This window comes from Planococcus citri, chromosome 1 (genome assembly GCF_950023065.1).
Source record: "Planococcus citri chromosome 1, ihPlaCitr1.1, whole genome shotgun sequence".
In the NCBI taxonomy this organism is placed as follows: Eukaryota; Metazoa; Arthropoda; class Insecta; order Hemiptera; family Pseudococcidae; genus Planococcus; species Planococcus citri.
This window is the reverse complement of record NC_088677.1, coordinates 11,785,573-11,808,594: the sequence shown is the minus strand read 5'-3', so window position 1 is coordinate 11,808,594 and position 23,022 is coordinate 11,785,573. Positions and strand designations below refer to the sequence as shown.

Genomic DNA, 23,022 nt, shown 5'->3' with positions numbered 1-23,022 from the left:
TTGCTAAGCTCGCTTTTAAATATCAACTTGAAACTGCTTTTCATCTCTTTATCTATTTTATTATAAAGTAGAATGTAACTACCTCCTACTTCTATGCACTAAAATACAGTCGAATAAATTTCTCGTAAATTATAGAATATTCAACTAAACATCTTTTGATGGTTGGCATAATCAACATGATCTCAACTTGGACATTTAGCATCAATTTAAAAATGTTATATTTCTGATATTTCAGTTCCACTTCTTGTTGATGGAAGGATGCCTGCTTTTTATAAAATTGAATTCGAAAAATAACTTATATTACCATCGAGCAAATATATTGCTTATAGCAATATGAAAATACTTAACTACTACTCGCTGATTGGCTAAGTATGTGTTGACATTAAATTATGAAAAAGCAATTAGGTAAACTAGTTTTTTCGTGCTTCCCGCAAAAACTTTACGAACAAACGAGGTATTTTCCCCAGATAAATTCGAATTAATATGTATGTACTTCAATTTTTGTTTCATCCGTATGTTTGCATGACATTTCGACAATTTTTCATTCGCTGTTTCAATTTTTGGCGATTCTGTTTTGGAAAGTACCTATGTCTAAAAAATACTCAATCGATGTGTCACCCTTGAACATTACTACACGAGTATTTTGCATACCAATGGTGCAATGAAACTGATTGCAAGAAAGTTTCTGTTTTCACGCACAAAGTAAGGAGCGTGGTGGGTTAAATAGAACAAATCACGCCAGATAAAAATGAACAGGAAGAATCGACGATTATAAGTACCAATTCTTGTGAAATGGCAATACAAGAAGTATTCCGAGTTCATATTATTCCACGTAGAAATGAATTCTGGGTTGGTGAGTAATCCCAGAAGGGTGTTTCAGGGGTTCCCATTCTTTTTAACTGACTACACAAGGAGATTCGATGTACAAGTAGTGGAAGGTTAATCTGAGGGTTAAAAAACGCGAAAAATGGCATCAAAATCGACCTTACGGTCAAAAACGCAGAATTATGTGCAAGATCAAGACCTGTGGAATACACATTTATGACACTCTTCCATTCACGCAACCGACCAATGTAAGATTCGGTGGATTTTGGTTTGTGGGGGCCGGGAGGGGGAGAGAAATGAGCAACGATATAGTCCGGAAGTCAATGAACAATTGAACATGATCTATTCACTGATTGCAAGAGGGTTTCTGTTTTCACGCGGATTGGTTTCTTTCAAGTAAAGGAGCGTGGCGGGTTGAGAAGAAATAATCACGCCAGATGAAAATGAGCAGGAAAACCCAACGATTTCTAACTTTAACGAAGTGGCAGCACAAGAAGTATTATTCGAGCTCATACGATTCTACGTAGAAATGAATTCTGAGTCGGTGAGTCATCCTAAAAAGTGTTTTTAAAAATAAATTCAAAAACCGTCCAAAAACCAGATTTTCGAGAATCCGTGTTCCGTGTAAATTGTATTAGATCCCCAACACAACCTTTCAAAACATTAGAAGTCTTCTCTCTTCTCAAGTAAAATCCAAAATCCATTTTCAAAAGCTACTATCCCAGCAGATTCTCATGCACTTTGAATCTGCCAAAATCCGTGTAAAAAAAACAAACGTAATAAATCTAAATTTTTCTAATCAGATTCCTAATAAATTCCCCTCCTCCCACAAGACCTATCCCGTGAACAAGATTTGAAATACGCAGCATTAAATTGAAATAAAATGGACCGAAAACAATAATAATGCTCCATAATGTAAGTTTTTACCTATAGAAAGTTGGGATATACCTGTTCAAAGCTAAATACTCGGCACTTAATTTCGTCGAAATAGGGCAGAACTTTGCAAAACTACCTACCTACTCATGTTAAAATTTGGAATAATGAAATGTCGAGTACCATAACATTTAGAAATTTCTAACTTTTGATGAAATCTTGATAAATTGAGAAAAATCTTGCAAAAGTCGTCCACATCGTTTGAAAAAAATCGTAAACAAAAATCACAAAATTTGTGAAAGTGACTCCTCAGTTATTTTTAAATTACTACAACATGACGATTAATCCGCAGAATTGAGCAAACGTTGAAAAAAGTACTTAAAAGGTGAACAAAATTTCACAATAAGAAAATAAATAATTCAAAATGACTGACGAGGAGACGTTTGGATCATTTTTCTGACTTCACGAACTTGTAGTAGTATTTCAGTGAACAATGAAAAAAAGTTTTCACTACGTTCGGAATTTTCAAAATTTGAAGAATCTCAAATTGGGAACTTTTGACTCAATTGGACCCTCATCGTGTACGGTACTTGGGATTTTTAGAGGACGATAATTAATTGTTGATTTACTTTAATTGTTTTTGTTATTATTTATCTTGTTATTTGTTGAAAGAAGGTACATAAACAACTAACTGAAGAAACTATCGATATTATCTTCATCCAGGTTGAATTCTTTTTCGAAAATGGTGTCATTGGTGTCACTGCTGATGGTACCTGCTAATTTATTTCACGATCCATGTACCTTCTCTAATGAATTGTGTTCATTTGACTATTTTGTTTTTGTTAATATTTCATTATTTTGTATTATTTGTTGTTCAATTGTACATTACGTAATTATTCAATTAATTTTCTGACAGCCTCCTTCAGGCGCAAAATGAAGTGATTTAGACAGAGATTGCTTTCATTGAGAAATGATTTGAGTTGAGAAAGAAAACAACAAAGGAATTATTTTAATTCAATTTAATTAACTAGTCAAATGGAAATTTTCATGGGATAAATCCCTTCTTATATTTATTGTCGATATTAATATTATCCATCATCTGTTTAAACGATGGAAATTTAAAAAAAAATAAAATGAGAATAATATATTTGTACTTAATTTGAAATTGTTTTCTAAGACGAGAATATTTTGTCTTGTTGTTGATAAGTGGAATCAATAAATTCTAATACTTATGGCTGGTGAACTTACCAGCGATTTAAAAATCGCCGTATGCCGATGCCCAGGATGCGATCAGTATTCCTAATAAGCCATCAGCTATTCCCTGATTGCAAGAGAGTTTTTGCATTGCTTTCACCAATATTGGTTGATGGTCGCATTGGTTGCTAAAATCGCTTTTAAATATCAACTTGAAACTGCTTTTCATTTCTTTATCTTTTTCATTATAAAGTAGAATGTAACAACCTCCTACTAACTTCTATGTACTAAAATGCAGCCGAAAAAATTTCTCATAAATTAGAACATTCAACTGAACAACTTTTGATGGCACAATCAACATGATCTCACCTTATGGACATTTAGCATTAATTTAAAAATTTTATATTTCTGATTTTTCAGTTCCACTTCTTATTGATAAAAAGATGCCTAATTGTTGTAAAATTGAATTCAAAAAATAATTAATTGTACCATTTAAAAATTGCTCGGCAATTTTTTATGAATCTCGTGCCAAAATTTCAAATCTTCATTGAATCCGGCAACGGAGTGTCAGTGTACCTGACCAGCAAATTGCAGCGCCTCTGCCTGATCCAGCAGCGCCAATCGATGAACCTGCCAAAGCATTTTGTAGAAACGGATCAAATATCCCAGCTAGTATCCAAGAAGACTATTAAGTTTTCGTCATTACAATGTAGAATTCAATGATTGCAAAAGAGTTTCTGATTTCACGCGGAATACTTTCAAATAATGTGCGTGGCGGGTTAAAAAGAAATAATCACGCTAGATAAAAATGAGCAGGAAACCCCGACGATTTCTAACTTTTATGAAATGGCAGTACGAGAAGTATTTCGAGTTCATAAGGTTATTATTGTTCTATATAGTCATTTATCAAAATTCATCTGTAGATATTACTCGAGAAGACGGATAAAAAACCCCTAAGCAAATGTTGGAATCATTTAAATGGTGCTCATAATCCTACTCGAGTGGACGAACAAAAAATGTTATTATGCAAATTGTCCATCTCTAAAATATTCAATTCAAGGAGTTGACGTGATTCAAAATGTCCAAATTTGGCATATATTCAATATCAAAATCGCTTCTTTGCTTATTGTTAGGATCACCAATCACCAAATCCTGAAAATTCTCAAACTTTTCCTAAAATCTTTTCTCTTGTGGAAAAATCAAAATCTAACCCCAGTCTTTCCTTGAAATGTTTTCCTACATTTCCCATTCTCTCTGGTTTTCTCTGCTTTTTTAAAAAAATGTTCATAGCCTTACGGTTATAAGTTCGAGTTATCAAACAGAGGTAAGTTCTCCATCCCTCTTCGTTCGTTTCCAGTGAATTTTTTCATTTTTATATTCAGACCCTTGGCCACCAGGCCACGTGACGACAAAATGTAATTTTCCAAGAGTCTGGATTTTTTTCAGTTTCTCTTTTTTTGACTACCTATCTAGTAATTTTAATTTTCTTTTATGGATAAGTTTTTATTTCATTTCAATTGGTTTCTCTCTACATTTGATAAAAAATCCTATTAATAATCGTCATTTTGTTGAATTTTTTCCCCTCTCAAAAGTAAAATTGATTGAGTGGAATCGGGTATGAAAAGTTCAGGAAAAGGGCAACTCCCTGATCCTTTTACTTTCTTTATTTTCTTGTACTTCAGCATAAGTTGTTCGACGATTTTTACTCCATAGAAATGTGATTTGCTCATGTTTTTGACGAGTACAAATCGGAATTAGGTAAGCGCTTCCTGCAAAAACTCTAAGAACAAACAAGGGTTGTGTTTTCCCCAAATAACATTAATAGATGGACGATGTTTAGGGAAACATCAATTAGCTTTCATCGATTTCGAGAAAGACACAAAAATTGCCGATGAAGCAATGGGAAAGCTCAACCAGATATGGAAAAGCCACAACATTACAAAGGCCACAAAGCTAAGAATAGTAAAAACGCTAGTCTTCTCCATCTTCCTGTATGTGTCAGAGTGCTGGACAATATGCAAGGCAGATCAAGATAAAATTGACGCATTTGAAATGTACTGCTACAGACGCATGCTAAGGATATCATTGGTCCAGAAAAGAACAAATGCGTCAATACTTCAACAACTGGGTGTAAAAGAAAGGCTAAGCACAGTCATCAGGATGTTAAAAGGTAATCGAGAATTATTAAGTGTGGTGGTTATTATCGAAATATATCTATTGGGGTGAGGATAGAAATATTCCCTAGAGAGTGAACATTTCTCTTTAACCAGCTAGCTCAGAATACACTTAGTAACACGAATCATCTAATGACATTATCACATAATATGTCCATTTTTACGTGAATAAAAACAGATATGAGACGATTTGTTTAAATAATATATTTACACAAATATCCCTGTGATGTAAGCCAAACATAGTATGTAAAGAATGGGTACTTAGTAAGGTTGCTAGACTAGGGGTCTTAGGTCTAGTCTTACATCACAACGGTGATGAGTAGATTATGAGTCGGAGACTGGCAATAAGTAGTTAAACTTAACATCCCTTCTGAATTAGTCAATATACCCGAGGATATACTCGACGTTGTACTCACAAAGGATGAGCAAAGGAGGCACAAGTACCTCAAACCACTGTACACTTCACCCTACACTTTTAGGCTCTCCTAATACTAAGGCCTGTTTAGGGGACACGTTAAGAAAATACACTTTAAACTAGAGACACTTACCCATGTCCGGAAGCTAGGATAAATGCCCTGTGGTACCTTGCGAACGCAACGACATAACGGGATCACGAGTTAATATAAAATTACTTTAACCATCTTTGAGTGGGCACTACTAATAACTCAAATAGTGGCTCGCCAGCCATAAGTACAATGTTTACCGAGTGACAGAGATGTAGCGGGCTCGAGATACTACATCCAAGTGATTTTACTGCGAAGACAATCCATGGTCGTACCATCGATCGTCAGAAGTTACCACGTTTCCCCTCTTTTGGAACTAGTTTTCCTTCCCCTCCGGCGAATGGGTACAGTAGGGACAACCTCAGGTGAAGAGGGTTACCTGCATCACCCAAGGCAGTCAAGGCATAACTCCTCCTTACAAGGAGACAAATACTGCGCTATTTTGGACACATCGTGAGACAGGACAACTTGGAAAAGTTGACAGTCTAAGGCCACATAGAAGGCATGAGGGGAAGGGGAAGATCACCCACCCGATACACGGACTTGATCAAGAAAATTGCCAAAATGTCACTGGGAGAGTGCACAAGAAAGGCCGAGGACAGAGATAGCTGGAGGGAACTGGTTGCGGGGATTTTGTAGTCGCAATGTCTGGATATGGGCAAGCGAGGAAGAAGAAGAAAATATAGTAAAATTCAAGGGTGGCACATCCATTACTCAAAGGTATTATTCAACGAAGCGACTCCGGATTCGAATCAGTAAGTCAGTAAGTAAATCTAAATTTTTCTAACCAGGTTCTTAATAAAGTCCCCTCCTCCAACAAGACGTATCCCGTGGACAAGATTTGAAATACGCAGCATTAAATAGAATTAAGATGAACCGACGAAAATTAACGTCCCATAATGTAAGTTTTTACCGGCAGAAAGTCGGGATTGGGGAGTAGGGGAGTACGCATTTATGGCACTCTTCCATTCACGCAACCGACCAAGATTCTGTGAATTTCGTATCCTGGGGGGGAGAGGGGCTACCGTGGTTTATAAATCCAGAACCAGGATAAGGATTAAATAAGACTATGAAATACGTACAGTGTGTTCAGGATATCATATTACTAAATTCAACCGTAGATAGTACGACACGAACAAACCACTCTATTATGACTACGGTTACCTACCTTATATGAATTGAAGTAGCCACGTGCTTCACATGACTCAAAAGTCAAAATTTTGGAAAAAAATCATCAAAAATGAGAAAATATTTGAATAATTCAAATGATGCCCCTAATCCATAGTACTCGAGTGAACCAACAAAAAATGTTATTATGACAAATTGCCCAAGTTCAAAATTTGAAAGAGCTCCGTAACTTGATTCAAAATTTCCAAATTTGGGATATGCTTCGAATTTGGATTTCAAATTTACAAATTGAATTTGAGCCTTCAAGGTTGAAGATGGACAATCCGCCATGGTAATATTTTTTGTTCGTCCACTCGAGCACTATGAGTTATTGAAGTCATTATAATGTCGCAAACATTTTTTTATCCCACACATTCAATTAGGTAAGTACAACGAAAGAATTATTTTCATTGCCAACAAAGGAAATCTCCCCGGTTGACTCGTCAAAAACCCCAAATTTGATCATCATCATTACAATGGCGATTACTAGCCATGGACCACGATTTTTTTAGACTTGAATTACCTGTCGAAATGAAAGAGACGCGTGATATGAATTTTTTCAATTTTTCTTTTTTCGACTATCCAGTAGGTAATTTTAATTTTCTTTTATGGAGATTTTTTTTTGCTTTGGTCTTATCAGTTTTTGATGAAAAATAGTTCAAGTACTTATTTTGTTTTATTTAGGATCAATAATCATCATTTTGTTCCATTTTTTTTCCTCTCAAAAGTGAAAGAACAACTCCCTAATCCTTTTACTCTCTTTCTTTCTTTAGTATTTTAGCATTACCTATACGTTGTTCAACGATTTTTACTCGATAGAAATGTGATTTATTCATGTTTTTGACGATTACCAATCGCAATTAAATAATGCATAATTTGCCAGAAAAATAACTATGAATCGATCGACTGTAGGTTTTTAATTAGATTAATTATGCCCAATTCCAAGGCCTCCAGTCAAGGAGATGAAGTCTGCTCTTCATTTTATTCGAAATATTGAATTTACTAGCTTTGCATTGGACTGACACTTGGTAAATCCTCAAAACACCTATTTCAGCTATTAAGAAACAAACTAAGGTAAGTTCTCCCTCCCTCATTGTTCGTTTCCAGTGAATTTTTTCGTTTTTATATTCAGACCGTTGACAATGTGACGACGAAATGTATAATTTCCCAAGTCTGGTTTTTTTCCAATTCTTCTTCTTCAGACTATCTAGTAATTTTAATTTTCTTTTATGGAGATGTTCTTCAAGTATTTTGCATTTAGGATTAATAATCATCATTTTGTTTTAATTTTTGTTCTTCTCAAAAGTAAACTTGGTTGACTGGAATCGAGTGGAAAAGTTCAGGAAGAGGACAACTTCTGAATCATTTTACTCTCTTTCTTTTTTTTTGGTATTTTAGCATTACGTTGTTTGACGATTTTTACTCGATAGAAATGTAATTTATTCATGTTTTTGATCATTTTACAGATCAAAAGTAAATATGCACTATTTACAAGAAAAATCACTATGATAGGCTACATTTCTTGATTTCTATAAGAACGAAAAGCACAAGACATATAGTCTAGGCTCTTTTCATGAAGAAAAATAATAACGACAAGTCGACAAATACGCGACGGAATTGTACTTCTCATCAAACCTGAATGATATATAGCTATACAAGAGATTCAGGAAAAATTCAATCTGCAAGATTACCAACGATCTGTAACCAGCTAAAGTACCAACGTACATATATCGCAAAATATTCGGCGAAGAATATTTCAATGAGCCATCAGCTATTCGTTGATTGCAAGAGAGTTTTTGCATTTGCTTTCACCATATCGGATGATGGTCGCATTGGTTGCTAAGCTCACTTTTAAATATCAACTTGAAACTGCTTTTCATTTCTTTATGTTTTTCATTATAAAGTAGAATGTAACAACCTCAAACTTCTATGTACTAAAATGCAGTCGAAAAAATATCTCGTAAATTAGAACATTCAACTGAACAACTTTTGATGGCATAATCAACACGATCTAACCTTGAATAATTATTTAGCATAAATTTAAAAATTCGATGATTGCAAGAGAGTTTTTGGTTTCACGCGGAATACTTTCAAATAATGTGGGTGGCGGGTTAAAAAGAACAAATCACGTCAGATAAAAATGAGCAGGAAACCCCGACGATTTCTAATTTTTATGAAATGGCAGTACAAGAAGTATTTCGAATTCATAAGGTTATTATTGTTCTATGTAGTCATTTATCAAAATTCAACTGTAGATATTACTCGAGAAGACGAATAAAAAACTCCATGTTGACTGGTTGCCAGTCTTGTGAATTGATCGAAGAAGCCACGTGTTCGGATAACTCAAAATTTTGAAAAAGATCATTGAAAATAAGTGGACGAATAAAAAATGTTATTATGACAAATTACCCAACTTCAAAATTGAAAGTGCTACGTAACTTGATTCAAAATCTCCAAATTTGGGACATGCTTCGGATTTCAAATTTTCAAATTGAATTTGAGCCTTCTAGTTTGATTTTCCCCAGATAACTTCAATAGATGGACGACGTTTAGGGAAACATCGATTAGCTTTTATCGATTTCGACAGAGACAAAACTTGCTGAATTAATACGTAGGTACATCAATTTTCAGCATGTAAAATACTCGTACGATTGATTCAAGTAAGCGACTCCGGATTCGAATAAGATTCAACGAAACGACTCCGGATTCAAATAAGATTCGACGAAACGACTCCTGATTCGAATCAGTAAGTAAATCTGAATTTTTCTAATCGGATTCTTAATAAATTCCCCTCCTCCAATAAGACGTATCCCGTGGACAAGATTTGAAATACGCAGCATTAAATTGAACTAAAATGGATACAATACTCAAAGATAAATGCTCCATAATGTAAGTTTTTACCAGCAGAAAGTCGAGATATAGGTACCTGTTCAAAGCTAAATACTCGGCACGTAATTTCATTGAAATTGCGCAGAACTTTGCAACATAACCAAAAGATTGTTAAAATTTGGCAAAATGAAATGTTTAGTAACATTCAGAAATTGTCAACTTTTGATAAAATCTTGATAAATTGAGTAAAACCTTGCGAAAGTCATCCACATCCTTGAAAAAAAATAGTAGACAAAAAATCACAAAATTTGGGAAACTAACTCCTCAGTTATTTTCAATTACCATACTTAACAAGATGATAAATCAGTAGAATATTGAGCAAACGTTGCGAAAATCACTAAAAAATTAAATGAAATTTCAACTCAACTTGAATAATTTTAAATGATTGAAATTTCAATAAAATATTGTAAAAATGCCCAAGCTTCAAACAAATTGTAAGACATTGCGAAAAGTTGACCAAATAAGTTCAAAATTCAATCGCATGTCTTGCAAAAAAAAAAACTCTAAAATTGGGAAGAAAATTGCGCAAAATTAGACAAATTCAGCCAAAATTGCATGAAAAAAATGGTAGGTACACTAGTTAAAATGCCATAAAAACAATTCAAAGTGACAGCTGACAGAGAATTTAAAGTCGAAACATCTTGAAGTCGTCTAAATTATGAAACTGATTGCAAGAAGATTTCTGCGTTCACGCACAAAGTAAAGAGCATGGTGGGTTAAAAAGAAATAATCACGCCATCGCGCCAGATAAAAATGAGCGGGATAAATCGATGATTAAGTACTAATTCTTGTGAAATGGCAATACAAGAAGTATTTTGAATTCATATTATTCTACGCAGAAATGAATTCTGGGTTGGTGAGTCATCCCAGAAGGGAATTTCAGGGCTCTCGTTGTTTTCAACTTATCACTGGTGAATCTATGTAAGTTGCAAGTTGATCCGAGGGATAAAAAACGCTAAAAATGGCATGAAAATCGACCTTACAGTCAAAAACATAGAATTACAAGATCAAGATCTCCGGAATACGCATTTATGGCACTGGGTAGATTTATGATCGGGGGGGGGAGGCTACTACAATCCAGTGTAGAAGTCAATGAACATGAGAAATGACTCAAAAAATGGGGTCATTCGATCCAGGACCAGAATAAGAATCGATTCGGGTCTGAATGCCTATAAAGATTACCTTACTGTAAATTTTGGTGCGTTTGTTCGAATATAGGTAGGTAAGTTTTCAATTTTAAAATTGTCCATGTTATCTGAAAATTTTAAAACATCTCGCTGATACTGTGAATCGTCAGAAATACACACAGGGTGTTCCAGAAATCATTTGCCAAAATTCAACCGTCCAACAACTAACTTCATTATGAGTATTTGCTTATGTTGTGAATTGAAGAAGCCACGTGCTTCGCATAACTCGAAATTTTGAAGTACTTATAAAGATCATCTGATACCAAACTACCTAAGGTAAGTTCTCTCTCCCACTTCGTTCGTTTCCAGTGAATTTTTTCATTTTTATATTTAGATTTTTGGCCATGTGACGACGAAATGTAATTTTCCAAGAGTCTGCATTTTTTTTCAGATTCTCTTCTTTCAACTATCTATATAGTACCTAATTTTAATTTTCTTTTTCTTCGGTCAATCAATCAGTTTCTCTCCATTTATGTTAAAAATTAGTTCAAGTATTTTGTTCTATTTGGGATTAATAATCATCATTTTGTTTAATTTTTTTCCTCTCAAAAGTAAAAACCTGGTTGACTGGAATCGAGTGGAAAAGTTCAGGAAAAGGACAACTTTTTAGTACTCTCTTTCTTTTTTGGTATTTTAGCATTACCTACGTTGTTCAACGATTCTCACTCGATAGAAATGAGATTTATTCGTGTTTTTGACAATTACAAATCGCAAGTGAATGCAATTTACTACAAAAATCAAAAGAATCGACTACATTTCTTTGATTCCTATAAGAACCAAAAGCACGAAACAGAGGCTCATTTTTTTCAGCACGAAAAATAATAACGACAAATACACGATTGAATATGGCCTTTCCATCAAACCTGAATGATACAAGAAATTCAGGAAAAATTCAATCAGCAAGAATACATCTGTAACCAGGTAAAGTACATACCTACGTGTACGTACCATCGCGTATAGACGAGAATAGCGAATCAACAAGCCATATGCCGGTTCCAGACTATGCGCGAATCACCACGAAAAAAACATGATTCGCGAATATATCGCGAACTGCGAATAGTGTGTAGATCACATTTCGCACCTGTTCGTGGTGATTCGCAATCATCACGAATCAGTTTTTTCACGTTTCGCGTTTCGCGCCCGATCTCTCGACCGGGCGGTTTTTAGACGAATCGTCAAAGGGATTCGCGATTCGTTGACGAATTTTCAAGTTCGTTCTTGTCAAATGTACATATATCGACGAAATACGAATAGTGTGTAGAGTGCAAATTCGAGGTGTTTCGTATTTCATCATTTTTATCGCGAATCCTTCACGAATCTCATAAGCTACGTATTCGCTGATTGCAAGAGAGTTTTTGCATTTTGCTTTCACCATATTGGTTGATGGTCGCATTGGTTGCTAAGCTCGCTTTCAAATATCAACTTGAAACTGCTTTTCATTTCTTTATCTATTTTATTAAGTATAAAGTAGAACGTAACTACCTCCTACTTCTTTGTACTAAAATACAGTCGAAACATTTTCTCGTAAATTAAAACATTCAACTGAACAACTTTCGATGGCATAATCAACATGATCTCACCTTATGGACATTTAGCATAGATTTAAAAATTTTATATTTCTGAGTTTCCAGTTTCACTTCTTGTTGATAGAGAGATGCCTAATTTTTATAAAATTGAATTCAAAAAATAATTTATTGTACCATTTAAAAATTTCTCGGCAATTTTTTATGAATCTCGTGCCACAATTTCAAATCATCATTGAATCCGGCAACGGAGTGTCAGTGTTCCTGACCAGCAAATTGCAGCGCCTCTGAGGCCAGATCCAGCGCCAATTAATGAATCTGCTAAAGCATTTGAAGGAATAGGGGTTTTTTACCCAGATAAGAAGAAAGAAAGATCACGTTTACAAAAAAACACTAAGTATATTTATTATTACGAAAAATGCGACGGCCGTTTCGATACAATAACGTACCATCTTCAAGGCATGAGAACAGAGTGATAAAGTTTAACAATAATATTCGTCGAGAGCTTAAAGTGATGCGTAGTGCTTAGGATTTAAGGAGGGGGGTAGGTACATTTGTTTGTGTAGAGGGTGGGAAGCTGCGTAGTAGGTTACGTTGGATGCTGGTTGGAATGCGATAGGACAACAGAGCTAAGTTGGGATATACCTGTTCAATGCTAAATACATACTTGGCACGTAATCTTATTGAAATTGCGCAGAACTTTACAACACTTCCTACTCAAAACCTTGTTAAAATTTGGCAAAATGAAATGTCTATTATACCAAGTAACATTTGGAAATTGCTAACAACTTTTGATGAAATCTTGATAAATTGAGTAAAATCTTGCAAAAGTCGTCCACAACATTAAAAAAAAAAAATTGTAGTCAAAAATGACAAAATTTGTGAAACTGACTCCACAGTTATTTCAAATTAACATAACATGATGATGAATCAACAGAATTGAGCAAACGTTGAAAAAACTACCTACTTAAAAGTTGAACAATTTCATAATAATTAAATATGTATTTTTATATTCAGACTATTGGCCATGTGACGACGAAATGTAATGTTTCAAGTCCGGATTTTTCTTTTAATTTTTCTTCTTTTAACTATTGTGATGACACATGTAGGCAAAATATACGTAAAGTTAAAATCTGTTAAAAAAACGTAATATCGGCTGGCGCCACACAGCCTCACAGCCATAAAAATATGACGCGTGTCGAACGTTGGTAAACCACTGACCACCCTTCCGAGTTGCTAATGTGCAACAAACGGTTCGTAATTGCAGTATTGCACATTACGAACCGTAAGCAATTTAAGTCAAAATGTCTAAGCAATTTAAGTCAAAATGTCTTTTAGCCAACCCTTTACATGATGATTTTTCCCTACAAATACTCTGGTGAGTCCAGGGTTTGGGATGATTCGGTTTTCTATCTTGTAGACGAAAGTCTTAAGTTTAGCTTCGGTTTAAGCTTATTGTTTCTGTATATACTTGTGTTAAATTCGTGAAATAAAGTGAAAGTATTAATTATTCAGTTTGTTGACTATTTAATTGAAAAGGTCCATAAGACCCATTACAATTTGGCGCCCAACGAAAAAGAGCTTTGAAAGCTTTCGCGAATCAATTGAATTTTCGTGATTTTAAATTAAAAATCGTTTTTCTCAAAACGTAATTGAATACTTGATTTTTTTTGGCAAATTATTTGAATTTTCGTGATTTTTAGTAAAGTTTCAATTGAATTTTTCTTCTCATATCTACCGAATTCGAATTCGTGAATTTTTTTTTCCTGTCATAAACGTAATTGAATACTGGAATTTTTTTTTTAAATCAAAGTTGTGAATTTTTTATCGGAGATTTTTTTGGTGAATCTCAACGAATTTTTACGAATTTTAACGAATTTTTGTGAAGTTTCTTGTGTCCGAATCTGTAAAATCAAAAAACGTGAATTTTTTTAATCAAATTTCAACGAATTTTCCCGAATTTCAACGAATTTTCCTGAAGTTTTTCGTGTCCGAATCTGTGAAGAAGTTCTTCTTGAAGGTCAACAGACGATTACTTCCTGGAAAGTGGTTTTCAAGTCAATTTTTCAATTCAATTTTCAAGGTAATTTCTCATCCTATATTATATTTTCATTTTATCTTCTCAGAATAATTGCTTTTTTTTTGGTGCTTTTTTGTGCTTTTTTTTTCCAATTTAAAAATATGTGTGCTTATTTCATATAATGAACGCTATTATTAAGTTTTTTAGAAATCTTTTTTTAAAATCAAACAAAAACAAAAACGCTCCTTCAAAATTAATTTTTGAAAATTCAGATACTGAACTGTACTTTTACGAATACAAGAGAAATCATAACACAAAACCGAACAAAATACCAAAAAAGACAACTAAAACTATTGACGTTGAATTACAGATAACAAAAAGACAAACTTTACCAAAAACTGAAAATTCTGACGACATTTATTGGTATCAGCCAAATTTGCAATTCAGATTTGATGAAACAGATCTAAATTGAATTTTTTCTGTTTCTCTCCTTTATTTTTCATGAGTGGTGGCAATTCCACAATTTTCAACCCCGAATCAGAAAAATCACCAAATAGTGCTCCATCCTCTGAAGAAAACGTATTAAATACTTCCGAATCCGACTCTGACAAATCAAAATTTGAATCCCTTGATTCGAAAGAAAATTCCCCAACCCAAGAACAAAACCAAGAAAAATCTACTCCAACTAGTCCATTATCAGTTCCCCAATCCATCAGTTGGATCTATTGTCTATCAGTAGCAGAAGCAGAATATTTGATAAAAAAATTAAATTTGACTTTTCCAAAAAAATTGACTCTAGATTCTTTTCGAAATTGTATTAAAACATTTATTAGTGAATCTGAAAAAAACAATAAGACAGCTAGGTATATTCACGCTAGTCTTGTAAAAAGACAAAACAGTTGTTATACTAGTAAAAGAGTTCAAACGGAAAATATGACAACACAAAAAGAAAAAATTTATGATCCTGAAAAATTTTCTGGTCTCAATAATGACCTATATAAATTTATTGATAGCTTCGAATTATGCTCTAAAGCAAATAATTGGAGCGACGAGCATCAAGCTAAAGTACTTCCAATGTACCTTTCGGAATTGGCATTGGAAGTCTTTAGAAATATTCCCAATCAAAAAACAAAATATTCTGAATTAAAAACACAATTTTTAGAGGCTTTCAATGAAAAAGCTCAGAAAGAAGCTAATGAAAATATCCTAATGACCAGATTCCAAAATGATGATGAAAAATTACTACAATATTTTACTGACATTTTGAATCTCTGTAATAGTGTCAACCCTATTATGGAAGAATCAGTAAAATGTAAACACATTTTAAAAGGTTTAAAAAATGACATTCATAAAGCAATTTCTCTTTTGGATAACTCAACTGTCGAAAAAATTAGGGCAAACTTACAAAAGTATGAATGCACGGAAAATCTTTTAAATTATAGGAAAAATCAGGATAAGGAATCAAGGCTTAAAAAAGTAGAAAATGAGCTATTTTTGCTCAAAAATTCGAATGTCGACAGTTTATGTGATTCAATAAATAACCTCGATATAAAACATGAAAATAATTATGCTACGATAGCCAAGTTTACTCCTCAACAGAATCCAACCCCCCCAAATAGGTTCCCCTTTCGCCCAGTACCCTTTTATCCTCAACGTTTTCGACCTCAACCATTTCGTCCCTTCTTTTTTGGACCACAACCTTTTCAACGTCAACCTTATCGTCCCCCACCACCTCCTCCTCGCCCATTTATGTTTCCACCTCCCCCATTTCCTCGCATCAATTTTCAAAGAAGTCAAATTGGATTTCATCCATTTAGACAAATATCTCCTGGTCCAAATCAACCTTTTCGTTTTGGGTCATATGGACCTAGACCTTATCAAAACCCAAATCAATCATATCAATTAAATCAACCACAATCAAGACCACAACGAAGAGATTTTTGTAGCCTATGCAAAAAAGTAGGCCATATCCGAGAAAAATGCAGATTAAATGACAAAAAAAAACGCCAATAATTTTTGGTCAAGATACCTCATCACAAATTTTATATTTTTTCTTGAACGAATTTCAGAAAACTGATTTTATTTTTAATCTAAATAGATATTCCGATTTAAAATATTTCAGTGATGAGGAAATATCTTCTTTTGGCTCAAATTTTTCAAAAACCAAAACAAACTGTATTCAAAAAAATCCATTTACAATAAAAAATTTTGAAATCAAAATTATTTTCAATAATAAAATATATACAGCTATAATTGATACAGGTAGTAATGTATCACTGATGTCAAATAAAATTTTAAAAGACTTCAAAAATTTATCTCCTTCTGATCTAGAAGTCTCAACAGCAGATAGTTCTTCCCTACCTATTATAGGTAAAATGAATATTTCAGTTCAAATTGAAAATATAAAATTTTCTCTTACAGTATACGTTGCTGAAAATTTGAATGCAGATTTTATTTTAGGTATCAGTTTTTTCATTGAAAATTCAGCCATAATTAACTTCAGTAAAAATACATTTTCGTTAGGAAATTATCCAAATAAATTGATTTTGCCAATGGATCATAAATGGCTCTCGTTGATAAATAAACAAACACCCGTCATGTTGTTGCATAATAAACTTATCGCTACTACAGATATCGCAATTGCTGGGAAACAAACTCGTACATTTACAATAACAATAACCCCAACGCAACTGACTCGAGGTATTTTTATGCACACTAACATTTTTGTCAACAGAACAGGCACGAAGCTTGTAAACTATGAAATGTATGACAATACGTTGACAATGAACTTGAGAAATTTTACTCATTCTCTACAAACTATCCGAAGAAATCAAAATATTGGCACATTTACGCAAACTTTACCTGAAAATAATGTCAATGACATAGTTCAAATTAACCAAATTGATACAAATAATATGTCTAAATTATTCGATTCTGAAAAAAATGAATTACAAATTTCTCCAGATTTAAATAATGATCAGAGACAGGCTGTCCTTTCCCTTTTGAAAAATTATTTGCACTTATTTTCGACTGACCCAACCAACATAGAAAGAGCAAATATCCCTGAATATGTTCTACAGGTCAAAGACAATACACCTGTTGTGTCAAGGGGATATAAATTATCTCCAATTGAAAGGCGCGAAATTAATAGGCAGATAAAATTAATGCTCAAAAATGGCATTCTAGAGAGATCAACTTCACATTACTGTTCCCCTGCTTTTTTATTACGAAAACCAGATGGCTCATATCGTTTCCTTTGTAATTTTCAAAAAATTAATCAAAAATTGTATCCAGACCATAATTCAGTCCCTCGAATCGAAAATATTATCATGGCCTTGGAAGGATCAAAATATTTTTGTCTACTTGACTGTAATGCAGGTTTCCATCAGATACCACTTGCTAAAAAGAGCAGATATTTAACAGCAATAATTGTAGATAATCAATTATATCAATTTACTCGTTTACCTCAAGGTTTAATGCTTTCACCTGCAGCTTTTAGTAAAGCTATAAATTCTGAATTTCATGACCTCTTATATGAAATATTAGTTGCATACATGGATGACCTGTGTGTTTTTGGCAGTTCTTTTCAAATAGCTTTAAAAAATTTAAAAGAAACTTTAAATAGACTAGATCGTTTAAAATTGAGATTAAAAACATCAAAATGCAAATTTTTCTTCAAAGAAGTGAACCTTTTAGGTCATAAAATTAATGGAACTTTGATCCAACCAATTGAAAAAAATATTGAAAGTATCCGAAAAATTAAACAACTAACCACAGTCACTGAATTGAGACAATTTTTAGGAATGTGTTCTCATTATCGAAAATTTATTAGAAATTTTTCAAGTATTACAAGTTGCCTATCTGATCTTACTAAAGGCAACCCAGCTAAAAAAGACAAAATTATTTGGAAAGATGAACATGAAAAAGCATTTCAATTTCTCAAAAAAGCTCTAATTAATGATCCAATTTTAGCAATTTATAATGAATCTAGAGAAACGATAGTAGAAACAGACGCTTCAAATATAGCCATTGGAGGGGTCATCTCTCAAAAAAATGAACTTGATGGAAAAATCCATCCTATTGCCTATTTCAGCAGAAAACTTCAACCACGACAGAAAAAATTGTGCACTTATGACCTGGAATTAACAGCTTTAGTTGAAACAATTTTGTACTTTCGAGAATATTTATTTGGTAAACATTTTTTCGTTTTTACTGATCATGCCCCCCTAATTCATTACAGAAAAATGAAGGAACCCAATTCTCGTATGGCGAGACTAATTTTAAAACTTTCAGAATTTGATTTTGAAATAAAACACAAACCTGGTAAAAATAATGTTGTCCCAGATTTTTTAAGCAGAATTGAAATTAACACAATTTCAACCAACCAAAATTTTGTGGCTGAGCAAATGAAAGACAATTTTTGTAAAAATTTAATTTCTTTATTGAAAAATGAAACAATTGAAATTCCATCATCTGAATTGAATAAATTCAAAAAAATTAGTCGTAGATATATTTTAAGTCCTGAAGGAATTCTCCAACTTAAACATCCCAAACAAAATCTTATCATAATACCATCCCATTTAATTAATGAAATAATTGCCTCGTATCATGACAAAGCTATAGGCGGAGGACATTTTGGAATTCGAAAAACTATTGAAAAATTGCAAAATAAATTTCACTGGCAAAATTTAACCAAAGATGTTGAAAAATTTATAAAATCATGTCATGAATGCCAGCTGAGAAAATTGAAACCAGGACCAAAACCTGGACTTTTAAAACCAATCAAAGTGTTAGAATGTGATTTATTAAGCCATATTGAAATTGATTTTGTTGGTCCCCTTCCCACAAGTGATGGAAAATCTTACATTTTAGTAGGAACGTGTAAGTCCACAAAAATGGCTTTCGCTAAACCAACAGGATCAGCAAACGCTTCAGCAGTTATTGACTTTATTTATGACCTAATTTGTCAATTTGGATGTCCACTTAAAATCACCTGTGACAATGGTAAACATTTTCATAATAAAGAATTTATGGAATTTTGCTCCAAAATTGGAATAAAATTAATTTTTAGTTCCACTTATTCCCCAACTACTCAAGGAGCAGTTGAAAAATTGAACCATTCGTTATGTAAAACCCTAGCATACTATGTAAACGATGAAAAATCAAATTGGTCAAAACTGGTCAAATTTATTGTTTTTACATACAATATCACGCCTATATCAAATTTTCATAAATTATCTCCATACTTCCTAGTGTATGGGAGACATCCCAATTTACCCATAGATAATAAATTATCCATTAATTCATCATCTATGAAAGGAAGACTGGAAGAAATTGAACAATTGGATAAAATTAGAAAAAAGGTACCATCTTTAATTGAGCAAAATCAGCTGATTAATAAGAAAAATTATGACAAAAAGCATAAGGAATTGATTTTTAAGGTAGGCGAAACAGCACTTTTACAAAATCCTATTAAAGGAAAATTCATTCCTACTTATCTAGGACCAGTTAAAATTCTACATAAATTTTCTCCATTAAATTATGAAGTTGAGTATGAAACTAAGAAAAAAATAAAACGTGAGATTGTACATGTCAGACGATTAGAAAAATATCAAAAACGAAAATAGGGGAAATATTGAGAATTCTCAAAAATTTCGTGATCAATCTGTGCAGTTTTCCACTGGGCCCAGGAAGACGTTTCCTTAAAAAAGAAACACAGTGTAGGTATCACATTTTTCCAAACATCCAATCAAAACTGAGCAGAATGAAAATTTACAAAAAAATATATCTGACCAATAATGCGATTTTTATCAATTTTCTGACCAATAATTTGTCACTGACAAATGTAATTATTTTTCTATGGCGATAATCACTTCTATTTTCAACACTGACCACTTCAGAAATTTCTTAGCAGAGAACGTACATAACTTGACAAAAAAATTACGTAAAACATTCCAACAGCAAGCTTGAAAAAAAAATCTTGCTTTGATTTTATAGTACTGTTACATGCTACGTGATTTTAACCAATATAACCTCGCAGCTATCCTTATCTCTCGCTCTTTCTCTCTCTTCACTGTTTACTAACCTTCAGTGAACATATGCACGTGATTTTCTATCTTTAACTTCACCCACTAACCAACTAACACCAAGGTGTAACAATATGAACGATTCGTCAATATTTTACTCTCCTCTCTTTCTATCCTTCAGATGATTCCTTACAATGAACCTGAACCGTTAAGTCAAGCCACCAAAGCTCAAATAATGAGACTGGTCAATCATTACGTACATAGAGAAAAACAGACCATTATTTTCTACGATGACCATGATACATGGGATCTTGCGCACCCAGACGTTGCAGGGTACCATGTACCCTTCTTTAATGTGACCTGGGATGAAATTGACGATGTTCAAAGGACAATGAACAAACTTTTCTATTATTTAGGCATTGAAGCCTATGTATTTTTCATAACTGTGCCAAATAAAATTTTCGTTTTCGATGTAATAATTTCAAACGAACGAATTCTGCCCGAATTATTATTGAAACCTGGGCAATGAAACCAAAAATGGAAAAATGAAAAATTCTACTTTTTTTGCTATGTTATTTTTTCAATATTTTTATGCTAGTTTTTTATTATATCAAGCATGTACATAGGTAGCTTTTAATTATAAGTAGGGCAACCCAAAATATGCTCTCATTCAAGGTAAAGTACCTATTGAATAGGAATTATATTCGATTTTTCTTTGGAATGAAACATTTCCAAAATATTCATATACCCTACTTGAAAATTTGAATACAAATGGGTATCGTTTTCACTCGTTTTGATGAGCACAATTCATAATCATTAATTTTAAATTCGTCATTCCATCAATCAGCAAATCATAATCATCAAAAAACGACTGTGAACATGACATTTGCGATCTTCCGATCCTAAAACTGCTCAAAATATTCAATAAATTGTGAAATATGACGATTTTCAGCAGAAAATATTCAGAAATCTTTAAATTGAGCTCATTACAAAAAAAAAAAACATTCAAAAAATATATTGGGTTGTCCCCATGAATAACAAACAGTAGTTTTTCTTATTGTATAATTTATTCTATAAAAATACGTATAAAAAACAAAAAAAAAAACAATTAGTTTAAATACATACATATCTAATAACTGTACAAAAATTAATATTTTACCTTTTTTTTTACAGGTTAATTAAAATTACTTTTTACAATTTTTTTTTCTCACTCTTTCTTCGGACTTGCTTGATATCAACTCAAACGTTTGAACGGTGCCTCTGAAAATTACAAAAACAAATACCTCAATAAAAATAAAACAAAACAAAAAAATTGTGATTGAAAAAATAAATAAATCAAATAAACAAATAAAAGAACCTTTTTTGGAAAAAACAAATGACAAAAAAAAAACCATAAAAACTTCGAAAACAGAATTCTAAATTTAAAAAAAAAAAAAAAAAAAAAAAAAGGAAAATAAATACCAATGGTGACGTTTCCAGTGATCTCGTAGGTAACCATAAGTAACATTCATCATAGGATGGCCCAAATCTAATGATATTTCTTTTGAGATCCACATAGTTTTGATAAGTAAAGGGAAATAATATCTTAAACTGCGGATGGACCTGAATTACATTAATATTCACCATACCTCCTTCGAACCGAACTTTTATTGTTTCCATTAAGTCCTTCTGAAAATATAAAAAAAAAATGTTACAAAAAAGTGTCAAAAATATGATTTTTTTTTTTAGACAAAAAATGATGAAATTTTTTTTTTCCCAACTTACATGAATAGACCAAAAGTGGCTATTATAAAACCAGCACCGTGTAGACATACATGGGCTGTTAAAGCCTAATTCGTAATCAACACACATGGCCCTAGGGTCATTATGTGTTAAGAATCCCTTCGTAACACCATCAGCTTTCAAGTATGAATGTCGTAGTGGAAATCTGAATTGATCAACAGTTCTATTTAACCTAGGAGCCTGAAAACATTTCGAAATAAAATTTAATAAATAAAATAAATAAATGAAAAAAAATAATGATAAATAAATAAAGCTAATCAAAACACAGAAAAATCCACAAATTTTGACTCCTTGCCAGAAATAAGTTAAATTTTGAGCTTGAAATTTTCAAAAAAAAAATGTAAAAAAAAAATAATAATAGTATGCCAATTTAAAAATTTTAATTACTTTTTGAAAATTCTATAATTTTTTTTTACCTCAACAAAATGATTTCCAGTTGCTTGTGGTTCAACAATTTGAGGCTCTGGTACAACATTTACATTCGATGGTCCTGCTTGGGGCTCCATCTGAGTCTCCATCTGGGGCTCCACTGTGGAATTTCTTGGTGTTTCCAACTCAAGGATCATAGCATTTAAACTTGTCTACAAACAAAACCAAAGTTATCAAAACTCAAAAATCAAAAAAAAAAAAAAAAAAAAACACAGACATCATGTGAATTATTCTTTCAAAAATTTAATAAAAAAACAAAAAACATACCTCATTTGGTGGTCCAGCATTTGTCACCTCCTGGATAACGTCTACAGGCTGAAATTCCTCACTGTCAAAATTGATTTCATCTAAACCTAGAAAAATTGAGAAATTCTATAATTTTTTATCAAACACAAATAGCCTAAAATCATGATCCAAATTTATTCCCCCC

At 32.7% G+C, this 23,022-nt stretch overlaps 1 protein-coding gene across 1 annotated transcript; it reads right to left on the bottom strand.

Moving 5' to 3' along the window:
• Nucleotides 1-21,411: 21,411 nt before the first annotated feature.
• On the bottom strand, nt 21,412-22,729 carry LOC135847617 (uncharacterized). The gene is made up of 4 exons (XM_065367245.1): nt 22,580-22,729; nt 22,146-22,343; nt 21,843-22,049; nt 21,412-21,641 (listed from the first exon to the last, which is right to left on the bottom strand). Exons 1-4 carry the CDS (start codon nt 22,727-22,729, stop codon nt 21,621-21,623), a joined length of 576 nt encoding a protein of 191 aa, XP_065223317.1. The 3' UTR covers nt 21,412-21,620.
• Between the last annotated feature and the right edge of the window lie 293 nt (nt 22,730-23,022).

Coding starts and splice junctions, on each gene's coding strand:
- LOC135847617 (XM_065367245.1), bottom strand. CDS start 22,729: ATGATCCTTGAGTTGGAAACACCAAGAAATTCCACAGTGGAGCCCCAG. Junction 22,344..22,579: donor CTGGAAATCATTTTGTTGAG/GTAAAAAAAAAT, acceptor AAATGTTTTCAG/GCTCCTAGGTTAAATAGAAC. Junction 22,050..22,145: donor GCCACTTTTGGTCTATTCAT/GTAAGTTGGGAA, acceptor TTATATTTTCAG/AAGGACTTAATGGAAACAAT.